The 12,364-nt window shown below is 42.7% G+C and overlaps 1 protein-coding gene across 2 annotated transcripts in view; it reads left to right on the top strand.

Moving 5' to 3' along the window:
* Nucleotides 1-12,364, top strand: part of TMEM108 (transmembrane protein 108) — a 169,624-nt gene that overhangs the window by 143,513 nt on the left and 13,747 nt on the right. The window contains exon 1 of one of the 2 annotated variants that reach the window (XM_014878411.2): nucleotides 10,847-11,194. The exons of the other annotated variant lie outside the window; for it this stretch is intronic. Within the exon in view, the coding sequence (XP_014733897.1) occupies nucleotides 11,182-11,194 (13 nt within the window). The 5' untranslated portion in view covers nucleotides 10,847-11,181. Of the gene's footprint in view, nucleotides 1-10,846; nucleotides 11,195-12,364 lie in introns of those variants that run through there. 2 annotated transcript variants of the gene reach the window in all.

Genomic DNA, 12,364 nt, shown 5'->3' on the forward strand with positions numbered 1-12,364 from the left:
ATGACAAAATTCTCTGCTTAGTCTGACAGAGATGTCCCTCAGCAAAGCCCTCCAGGTCTAGCTGAAGTCAATTTGTCAGCTAGGGCTCTGTTCCACCCAGTTCAAAAGGATTCTGCCTCTTGTGGTTTGGAGGCAGAGCACTCCATTCTTACACCTCAGCTGAGTGTCAGTTGTCATGACATGTATTTGGGATTAAGCAAATGTGGTTCTGTATTTGCATTAGGAGGCATCTTTTAAAATTGATTTTATATTCATAAGCTGCATGCCATATGTACAGATAATGCCCCCAAATGAGTAATTTTGCTGAGGGACTGTATAATAGAGACTGACAAGGACACTCAAATATCTGTATTTTTCTCTCCTCTCCTAATGGGGATGATGCTGTGTGTGTGCTTCAGACCCACCTCAGAATGCTCCATCTGATTCACAGTACTGTCTTCCTTGGGCAGCCTGTGTCAGTAGCCTTTTCTAACTTCCAACAAATGAAAGACCTTGGCATGTACACTGGAAAAGGAGGTAAGACCTAAACTACAATAGATTGCATTTATTTCCCATTTGTTTATTGATAAAAACATGAACAAAATATAAACATGAAATATAAATGTGTGTGTTAATTATATCTAACACTTGTATGCCCAGACTTATTCCCTCACAACTGCTGCTATAACATATCTGTGCCTGTGGGTGCACAGGGGAGGCAGAGAAAGCTTTTCAGCACAATCAAACACACATCACAAAAAAACATGTAAATGCATCCCATGTGAATGGGGTTGCAGAGCTGCCACCAGCAACTCTGAGTCTGTGCAGGGTGAGCTTGATCATATTCATGCCTGTGAACAAATGAATGAATGGGTGAGTTTGGTTTTTTTAACAGAGATTTCAGTTGGTTATTTTGTCTTACCATCTAAAAATATTATTCCCTTTCGGCCATCCACTTGTGTCCTACCTTTCCTTTCTTCCACTTTGCAGCCAGCTCAGGAGGGAAGTGTAGGGAGAAACATGCACTGACACAATCCTGTTAATGGACTGTGCCACCAAGACAAGGCTGGAGCTCTGAGGGGTCGGTCTGCCCTGCTGGCTCTCAGGGTGTGGTGATGATGGAGTGAGTGCTCCTGGCCTTGCAGCTGTCCAGCTACAGCCCCTGGGTGGCTCCAGCTTGGCAGTGCTCTTTGGGTTTCAGTAGGGCCAGATGACTCACACGAGCTCAGGGTCGAGTCTGTTGCTTTGCAGATCCTTCAAAACAGTTGAGAATGAGTGTGTTGCCTGTGCCAGGAACTGAAAATGAAGGATTAGGTGGGACCTGCTCATCCCACAGGCCCTGCTTGGACTGCCAAATGAACCGCTTCCATCCATCCATTCATCCATCCATGAGGCTGGAGAGTTGTGTTCCACTGGCTCTTTACCTCCACTTCTTGGGAATAATTAACACTCTCTAGAATTAAATAGCCTTCATGGAATCACCCAGGAAAAGTTTTAGCCTGCTGTAGAAAGAGATTTGAATCTTCATTAAAACTTAAAGGATTTTAAAGAATAATTTCTGCTGCAACCTGCTGGTTTCATCCCTGCTAGGCTTTCCCTGTGACTTTGTCCCATATGGGCTGCATGGCAGCAAGCAGGAAAGCCCTGATGCAATGTGCAACTGGCACCAGTGCTGTGATGCCCTCCCTTTCTCACCAGACAGTTGTTTGGGAGCCACAGAGGGAGCAAGATTTAAAATGTTTCCCTTTCAAGCAGCAGTGAGGCACAGGAGCTCTCTGCAAAGTGACAGCCTGCCCTTGGGCGCATCTCCTCTTTCACTGCCGTTCCAGCAACCATGTGGCAGCTGCATCATCTCCCCTTCCTCCCCATCCCTGTCCTACACTCACATCAAGGTCCATCATAGGCAGCAAGACAGAGCTGTTTAGATAATTCTGTGCTACACAGACAGTCCTCTTATATCAGAAGGGTTTTGCTGAGGGAGGCTGTGCTCTTCCTGTGCCTCCAGAGATTCTATATAGGTGACTGGGCAGTAAAGAATCAGCTAAAATCTCATGCTTGGATTAAAGCTTGGTGTCAGATGTTTTGCTTTCCAGTTACTCCATATGAAATATAAATCTCTCTTTTGTTTTCAGGGATCATTTTTAAACTAGCTTTTAGGAATTGTCATCATATTCCCTTTTAATCATGTTCTGCCAAGAGCAGCTGCTCCAGAGGTGAAAGGGTGTTTGTGTCCAGGTGCTCCCAAGACCCCACTGAGTGAGCAGAGACAGCACTGCCTCTGTTTCAGTTCAGGATTGGGCCTTGCATTGCTCCTTCTCTCCTCTCCTCTGGAAAGATCCCCTCTGGACTGACTCCAAACCTGAAATGTTTTAGCCATGTTAAATAATTATTGTGACAGTTATATGTCTCTTAAAACCACAGATTTATTAGGGAACCATAATTTTGGTCTGTACCCTAGGTACATTCTTCCCTTCTACCCTCCTTTCAGTCCTTTCTAAACTATTCCACATACATTTTTAACTTGTGCCAAAGATTTCACATAGGAAAAGAGGGAAAGTTTGGAAACAGCACTGGATAAGTTAGGTAATATGATGTAATTTCAGGGAATAAGTCTGGATATTTTTTTCCTCCTGCATGGTATGTGCCACGTAGCTTGAGAGATCAGTTAATGCCTTGGACACGTGCATGGTAGCTTGATGATTTTTCAAGGGATATGCTGAAGAAATGAAGTTAGCCAAGCTTGAACCCAGTGCAAAGAGTTACACAGCCTTTGAGCTTCAATTAGTAACTAAACCCAAAGATTAATCTGACTGTAGAAATTAAAAATATGTCAGAAAAAAAAAGCCTGTAAAGCGCCCAAGGCGCTGCTGATAAATATGGAACATTTGCGTCTTACAAAATGTATTTTTTCATAATTACCAGTATATGGATTTGTAGTGTTCAAAGCCCAAACAGTTAATGTTCTGTGATGGATGCACAATAAAACAGGACTAATTGGAAGCATTAATATAGACAGAGGCAGAAGTTGACATGGAGCTCTGAGTAGGAAGATGCCTTATTTTACTATAGCAAGTACAAAGTGCTTGCCTGTAATTTGCAAGTTCAGGTCACACCACCTTCACAAACAAATCTTTGCGAACTGTTGCTGTGTCATTTTTTCCTCTTTTTGTTTTATTACATGTCTGATAAATATCTTGGGCCCAAGGTCATTTTCAGGAAACAGTTGTAATGCAATAGAAAAGTTGCTGAAGGTGCTTCTATGTTTCTGCCAATGTAATTGACAATGAGTGAGCATGCAGGACCAGCTCCCAGCAGGGATACTTTGGAATAAATATACAATAAAGAAGCACAGAGGAATGGTAGAGTAATGTATTTCCATAAAGAGCTGTATTCTGTACATTTCCCCCAAAGCTCTTCTATGGTTTAGGCCTGCAAGAGCAGAGGTACATGTCAATTTTGCTGCTCCCCCTGCTTTATCTGCCTGCTCCCACCACAGTCCCAGTTCAGTAAAGTGTGGACATGCATGACACTTCTGGCATGTGGGTGATGCCACCAGCATCAGATGGAAGCAGCTCTTGCTCCAGTGCCTTTCTGAGGCAGTGCTCAAAACAAGAAGTCAGATTCTGATTGCATGAAGATACAGCCTTAGGCAGACTTCTTATCTTAGGGATTTCATCCACTGACCTTGGTTCACGCCACATCCCTTTTTTTTAGCCACTATATACACAGTAGCTAAAATAACTTACACATATGTAAGTTACTGTTTGTGAGTAATCTTTGACTCAGCAGCTGTTTTACACGTCTTTGGTATGCAGGTACTTGAGTTTTATTTAAATGTCCTATTTGACCGAAACACTGATTTCCAACAAACAAGGTAAAGAGGGAAATTAAGCGCCCAAGCACCCAACCAAGGTTGTGCTAAGCTATCACGGTGGCTTCAAATGGTCCACCCAGCACCCAGGTTTGAAGAGAACAAAAGATGAGCCTTCCCACTCCTTTGGCTACTTCTTTGAATTTTTAATCTCCCTTTATCTCCATATTTTTTCTTACTCCTAATTTGGTCGTCTTCAACTCCCAACTGTGTTTTACTTCTTTAGGTCCATGTAGTGTTTCCTCTGTTCTCCTCAGAGAGTCATTTGTATGTTGAATAATCTTCCTAATTGCACAAGAGTAGTCCTGCTTTTACGCTGCTGCAGCAGAAGTCACCATCAGTCCCAGGGGACTTTTCCTGACACTGCTCTCTATGGTCCTGGAATTGGTACCTCAAGCAAGCCTTCTGTTATTTATTTCCATCCAGTCCTTTGAACTCCCACTGAATAGGGCTGAAACTCTGCACTTAAAATTATGTCCTTTGTATAATGCTTCTTGATATTCATATTCCTTCCTCTTGGTGTCCTGACCTTTGCTAAGGCTATTGCTAATATATTCTCTTAGCCAAGGTAGTTAATGCTAATGCAAGGACTAATGTTCTCCTGCAGCTTTAACGCTGATGTGACACACTTAGTGCTCTGTCTCCAAACAGAATTATGTCCTGATACTGCACTTTACTGTGGGAGTGATTTTGCTGTTCGGGTACAATGACAGCTGAGAATGCTTAAAAAGAGAGAGAGAAAATGTAATAAGGCAAAAGTGTGACAAGGCACTTATGTCAGTATTATCGTTGCATTTCATGGGTATGTAACATCTGACTGCGACACAGCTCTTCCAGCATGTCTGGTGAGGACTCAGAGTGATGTTTAATTGTAGTTGATTCAAAGTGGTTGAACAGAAAGTTCTTTGTTTGTCAACATCTTCACTGCACCCTGGTTTCAAGATTATGTTTTGCATATTAATAAATTAAGTCCAGACCAAGGAAAGCCTGGAAAAGAGCAGTGTAGGCACTAAAAACATGTTATTATCTATTTCAGAGATGAATTTGTCTTTCCAAACGCACCTCTGGGTATGTTTGCACTTGCACTGTTTCTAAGGAAACAACTCACAGCTGTGTTGGAATTTGTTGCTGATGCACCAGCAAATCTCAAGCCCTGTCTGAAGCCCAAGCAGTCACACATACTAAGGGCAGTGCGTTGAAGCCAGGTGCTACCACTGAGGTGGGCACTGACACTACCAGAAACTGAATGTCCCTGGCTGGCCTTTCTGCATTTCCACCAGGAAAAAAAAAAATCAATGGACTTCAAGAGCAGAACGGCTGGGTGACAGGGCAGAGGCACATCTCCCCTGCAAAGCATTAGGACGAGCACCTCAGGACTTGGCTCTTGCAGTGCTTTCTCAGCATGGGACACCCATGTGCTGTAAAGGCAGAGGTGTCTGAGCACATGGTGCTCTCGGTAGCCACCCAAGGTTGCTGCACAGCTTTGCACAGACACCCTGCTCTTGGAGGGGAGATGGTGCAGGGGAGAGATAGAGCAGCCACCATCTATTTTGCCTTCTGATACCAGCTCGCATCAGCAGTAGCTGAAAAATAAGCACTGTGCTTTGGGAACTATGTTATAGCCTGACTGAAATGAAATGAGGCTCCCAGTGTAGTTTCTGGAGGGGGAAGGAGAGAGATAAGATGTCCACGTCATATCACCAACAACATAACCAGTATTAACGAAGCAGAAGTCAAGGATGAATGAGCATTGAGGCTGAGCTAACTTTCATATCAAGAGAAGATCCCCGAAGGGCTGTGTGCTGACAGGGCAACATGGAAAAGCTGGTACACTTAATCTCTTCACAAGGGCTGTTCTGTGAATAATCAGAAGTTGTTAGGGTTGTCAGTCCAATTTCCTTCCAAAATAAAATTAAGTGTGGAGGTGATGGCATTTCAGAAGTGGATAAAGTAAATTCTTTTCTGAGTTTAAACAGAGGCAGGTTTAACCAGAAAGGAGATACAAATGAAGTACTTACCTGTAAAGTACTGTGTGAATAATGCTGCAGTAGGGGGCCTGCACATGACTATGGCTATAATTCCAAACAGTTATTCTATGTTGATGGTGTCAAGTGCCAGCCCATCATGTGTAAGGCAGGATCACTTTAATCCACTATGAACACTTAAATCATTGAATGTAAATGGTGCTTCAGACATGCAATATATTCCTGTGAAAAGACAAAACCAACACATATTCAAAACTGCGATCCAAAGCAGCACACATATAAGTGGTAGTGGATCTTTTATTTCTTTTTAATGCAAATGGGGATGTAAAAAGAGGCCATCCACACAGAAAGGTGAAACATTTTACTTTGTTGTGTAACTGCATTTTTGGTGAATTGCAAATACAAATTGCAGAAGTGAATGAACTGTAGAGTTGATAGAGCAGATTTTTATAAAGTGAGATCCTCTTCCTAACTTCACATGTATTTCCATTTAAATTACTCATCCTCTGACTAATCAAATACTCTGTGTCACCGTGTCATCTCACCCCTCTGTTCCATGTGTATGATATTGCGTATCTCCACCTCTTTAATCAAATTCAGAAGCAGTAACACTGAGTGAAATACAAGCAGTGGAGTCCTGCTCTCATTAGCAGAAATTATATCCAGCTCCTGCTGTGACCTTACTTATAAGTACATATGATTTACTACACCAGCTTGAACCATCATTCCTTCCAGACCAATACCCAGCTCCAAAGCATGGCAAAAAATCCATATCTCAATACCTGTGCAATCTTGCAATTCCCCTAATGGAGCAAAACCCCCATTCTTCATTTCTGCAGCCAGCAGCTGATATTTTCAAGAAGGGAATTCGATCCTCGCCTTTTATCTTTTTATGTCCTAATGTAACATACACCTCTGACATTCTGGAGTTCCAGGCATGCACCTCTGGTTTTTTTTGCTGTGCAGGGGCTTTGCTGACCCCCTCTGGACATAAGCAGAGCTCCGTGGAGAGTAGCTCCCAGAGCATCCATGTGGCTCAGTGTGGATGGAGCATGATGAACATCCAGATTATTCTGAAATCAGCTTTAACTGAAGCCAGGTTCAATTCAAGACTGGGAAGAGGCAATACAAATTTTTGTCCCAGAAGCCAAAGGAAAGCCGTCTATAGGAAGGATGAATAGAAAAGAAAAGTAAGAGCTCACTTCCTTCCCTAGTAATCTTGCATCCTCTGCAGAGGCCTTGCTAGCTTGTATAATCCAGCAGATAATAAAATCAGATAACAAAAACAGCCATTACAGCCTTTCTGTCTGATTTATGTGCAACCTTACATTTTTGTGCTGTTCTCACAGGAGAAGATCTGGACATGGTACTTCATCTCTCTATTATATCCCAAGTCCATCTTGGGAATAATTTCCATTTGCCTCTGATCCTTTGTATCCCCAAACCGGTCCCCAGTCCCCCATACCAGAAATGCTGGCCCCCTTGATCCTGACCTGGTTTGCTTCTCACTTGCCCAAATGATAAACTGTGACTGTAAATAATTTGCACAACCTGCCCCCTGCCCATTTACTCACTCTGAGGCAGTGTCCCTTTTCCTTCAACTGAAAATGATCAAAAAAATCAGACTAAAGGTTTCCTTCAGGTAAATATAGTAATTACTTTCTAATTGTATCTTACCTGCTCATATAACAAATCAGTGCAAGCTTCTCATTACCAGCTCTCATTGGAGATCAAGCACAAGGATAACCAGGCACTTGGAAGCAATAATGTGTTTGAAGGAGGCATAAGTAATAAATCATTCAAATTACTTTCAGTGAACAGATGAAATGACAGAAACACCTTCAGGGCTTATAGAAGTTAGTCAGCCTGTGCATAACTACAGCATCGCTCCTGGCTACAAAATCAGTGTTTCTGTACCTGCAGTTGGAGAATTTAAGCAAAGCTTTTGCAAGTAAAGGAGAAGGAAGTTCTGCACTGTCAAAGCAGAGAGATCTGCAAGTGGGATGCTCTGCTCTGCCTCACCAGTTGTCATACAGTGTGTTACAATATTTGAAATCAGCCATGGATCAGGAGTTAGTGGGAAAGATAAACATAGAGTGGATAGAGGATAGATAGACAGGGTCTGTTCCTTTAAATGTTTCCTTAGAAAGGACAAGTTGAAATGACTGTGCTGTAATGAGAGAGTATCGTGAGTCCAGAATAAGCATCCTTGATTGATAGACAAGTCAGTGTGAATTGCTTAAATCTGGAGGCTCAGTCCTGAAGAGATTAGGTTTGGAAAAGACATGTCATCTGGTGCTGGAATCAAATGCCTTGGATCTGGTTGCCTCCAATAGCAAGTGGAAGGATTTTGAAAGGAGTGCAGCAGGCCCAAGAGCTGTGTGTTTTTGGAAAAAGTTTTATGCATGAAGAAGTGGCTCCTACTTCCCCATGCTATCCACTACTTTCTAGTTCAGCAGTCACCAGACATCTTGTCTTGCAGGGGCCAGGAGCAGCTGATCCGTAGTCTGCTGTTTCTTTGAGAGGCAGCAGCACCAGTTTCAGCTGAATTAGTGTTTTCCCACTTACCTTCTAACACGTGAAAGAAAAATGCTTTCTAATGCATCACCATGGAAAAGCTGTCAGGCCCTGTTCTAGTCCACTCTTTATGCCAATGTAGTGTTGCTCTACAGAGCTTGTTGTTCATTTGGTATTTGATGAAAACTGATTCTGAATGTCCAAAGCAGTGGGATTTCATCTCTTGGAAGGAATCACAATACAGGGACTTCATTTCACCTTTTCAAATATCACTTTTTTTTATCCCTTTATGGTTTGCTTTGTGATGATGCAGTCTGAATAGGTAGAGGAATATGAGGTGGAATCCCTTCACCTGAAGGTGAGTTTCATCACCTGAAGGATGGACATCAAGTTAAAACTCATCATCCTCAATGTAACTTCTTTTGCTAATGCAGGAGAGGTGCCTCTCTGAGGTACTAGTCAGCCTCAGGATGGAATGAATTGCCTGCCAGAGCCACAGCTACCTTGGACCAAGCATGTAACTTTTATATATGTGAAGTTACTCGTTGTCTGGGGAGCTTTCAGAAATCTTTTTAGGATGGCTTTGAATCCTCCTTTCCCCTTTCTTATCAGCGCTTGGGCAATGGACACCCTGGCTTGAGTTAGCATGTGACACCAACTACGTCCTCTCTTTGGCAAGGTCCTATTTTAAGCTGTTCATCAGAGGCCACAGCTATTTGTGTCATTGTCAAAACTCTTCAGAAGGTCCAGTGACATTGATGGTAGGTCTCTCAGAAGCCAAAGGTTCTGCAGTAACATAAATAGGATCAGCAGCACTAAGTGCAGGTGAAAGAAAAGCCAGCTGCACATCCTTTCTGTCTCCCTTGGCAACAGCATCCTGCCAACAAAATCTGCTGCCAAGTCAAGGCTGGAAAGGAAGGGATGTGCATTTGCAAAGCTGGAGCTGGACAAGCTTTGTGTGAGGGGGGAGCTGTCAGACCAAGGAACGCTCATGTGCTTTTAAAATTATTTTTGGTTTGTTCCATGTGTTTTTGGACAAGGCAATGCACAGAGACTCTGTCCTTATGAAGAGTTTTCATCTGAAATTCCAAATGACAGTCTTTGCAGTTTTGGACCATATGTTTCCATCCATGACAGCATGCAGGGAAGAAATCTGTGGTGAATTACTACTTACAGATGTGGCAAATCCCCCAGTAAAGGTTAAAATACGTGGCATGGTTCTCTTGTTACGCCAGCTGCAGCTTCATGCTAAATCATTGTTTCAGCAGCAAGCTCTTAATCAGCCCCAAGTTCTAGAAACTGCTAAACAAGCTGATATTTTTAAGAACTTTTTTTTTTACATAATGCACTAAATATTTAGAAAAACCTAGAAACAGTAAGGGCAAAAAGTGAACTGCAAATGGCTGGGACAAAAGGAGCATCATCACAAAAGGACAGAAATGCAAAGCAGACCTAAGATTATTATTCGTACTCTGTTTTTCCACATCCTTCATGAAATTATCATGCCTGTGAAGACAGACTTTGTGTAAATGTGGGTGAAATATACTTGTGATACATGCATCTGCCTACTCTCCTGATAGGAACTTTTGTCCCCAAAAATCAGCATTGGCATCACTGTCAGAGTCCCCATAGCTGCTAGTGCTGCCAGATCTCAAACCTGTTGTCACAACATCATTTCTTACAGATTTGGCCACAGTGTCAGAAAATAAGTCTGGTGGCAACACGCTTATTTCCAAGGCCTGAAAAAATATTAGGATGTTCTCACCTGGTGTGGTAAGAGAGAAGAAAGAATTAGCTTTTCTCTCTAGAATAATATTAGGAATTAATTTTGTGAGGAACCATGTAACAAACTGCTTGGGCTGTTGCAGCACCCATGGATGCAACAGGAGCTCTGAATCAAAAACTCTCAAGAAACCTCAAACTGGTTCCTCTCTTAACATTTTCCTGTGCCTTTTGAGGGATTGGTATTTTGCTGCCCAGGACATGGTTTTGTGCTCTCCAGGCAGCATGTTCTTCCAGACACACAGCTGTGCCAAAGAGACAGAGAAAAGCTAAAAAAATAGGAGAAATATGAGAAGAAGGGAGGCAGGATTATGGCTTCAGTAATCACAGAATCTGTGGACTTCTTTGTGAGCCATTCACCACTGGGAAGTGAAGAAATAAAACACAGAGTGTGCATTTTCATGCCAGGGAAGGAGAAGAAGAGAGAGTGATCACTATTTCATTCCCTGTGTTTTCTTCTGACAGGAATATTAGTATCATTAGAGATAATTGAATAAGTGGAAAGTCTGGTGGAGGTGCAGAAGCAGGAGGTAGATCTGTAAAATCTATCTACACACAAAAAGCTAAGCGCTGCTCTGGAGGGAGGGCACTCTGCCTTGAAATAGGGACTGAACAGCCTCACAAGGGCATGCAGCTGGGGTGCTTGTTGCTGTTTTGTTCCCGGAAAACAAGAACTGCCAGCAATCCTCTGGCATCTGAATAGACTCGTGTCAGACAAACTATCTGGACTTGATGGGAAACCAAGCTGGAATACCAAGCAGCCCTTCGATCTGCTGGCAGAGAGGGGGACTGGCTCAGTAAGTAATCCTGCCTTGCAGTTGCAAAGGTACTCCATAAATGAGTGAGCCCTCTCGCTGCACAGCCCTGAAAGACACGCCTGCCTGGGCTGTCTCTGTCCTCATTCCTTCAAACCAGTTCCAACAATAACAGCAACTCCTGCGTGCAACTGCCTCGTTAGAGAGATGTATTTTTCCTTTTTCCACTGAGGGATGAAGCTTCCAAATCCTTGTGATGCGAGCAGGTGAGGATGTCTGCTGACAAGTCCAAATGATATTTTCAGGTAAGTGCTTACCTTGAACGAGCAGCTAGAGTCAGGCTCTTTATTACCCTCTTCTCAGTAATTACTGTTGCCTTGATTGTCAGTAAGCCTTTTCACAAGCTTGAACAGCTCCAATATGTGTATGCATTTAGCCGAATAGAGGACGTAAATAATTCTAAAGCACCTATCCCTATAGTGTCTGTGAGTCTCCAGTGCAGTGTGAGAACGAATTGGGAACTGCTTGCTCTGTGACTACACGACACTGTTCTTTTTGTATCACCCATTGTTTAACTCTCTGGAGGGCCAGAAATTAATTTGGATTCACAGGCTCACTCTCTCAAAGTCTGTGGTATAAGTGCATTTTAGAGCAGTAATAGTGGTCTGCAATGTTTTTGCATCTTTAAAGGACCATGACTTCTTGCCACATGAAAACCATAACTGCTGTTGCTGTTGTTGCACGGGGAGTGTCAGCAAGATCTGCTTAATTTGTGTTTGTACATGTGATTTCCAGAGTTTCTGCAGATGCTGTTTAATGTTACTGTAAATAGAGCTGTTACTCTGTGTGCCTCATTCCCTGCATTTTACCAAATGCTTGTGTGCTGAAGTTCAGGTTAATCACTCATCTAATACCAGGGAAAACAGACAATAACTTGTAAGCTAATATCTGGGACTTCTGGCATGACAGATAGACTTCCAGAGAAGAGAAATTTTCTATGCAGAGTAACCTACTTTTTCTTCCCTCTGTTCTGCAACCAATCATGGAGATTAAATTTGCTTAACTCTTTGTTTGTACAAAGGCTGCTTTATTGTGAGTGAGAATCGTATTGCTTAGACAGACTACAAAGACATTACCATGACGGAAGTGATAATACACACTTTGTACAAAATTTCCACCTATTAAAGGTTCATTTTGCTCCCTGTAATATTTTATTTTTGTTGAGAGATACATGAGAAGTTATTAGTGTCAAGAAGAAAGCTTTTGTTACAACAATAACACTGTTGTTGCTTTGAAGAGGTTTTGTCCAATCTTTTCTCGCTATTAGTAAGTCAGGACAGGAGCCTGGAGAGGCTTCAGCATCCTGCACTGTGGCCACGTACACCCAAGCCCTGGGTCTGTAGATAATGGGTCCTTTGTAGGACAGCTCCCGTTGCTTTCCTTGCCCACGGCAGACTGAAATAATGAGTCCAGCA

The sequence above is a fragment of the Sturnus vulgaris genome, chromosome 1 (assembly GCF_052056855.1).
Source record: "Sturnus vulgaris isolate bStuVul1 chromosome 1, bStuVul1.hap1, whole genome shotgun sequence".
In the NCBI taxonomy this organism is placed as follows: domain Eukaryota; kingdom Metazoa; phylum Chordata; class Aves; order Passeriformes; family Sturnidae; genus Sturnus; species Sturnus vulgaris.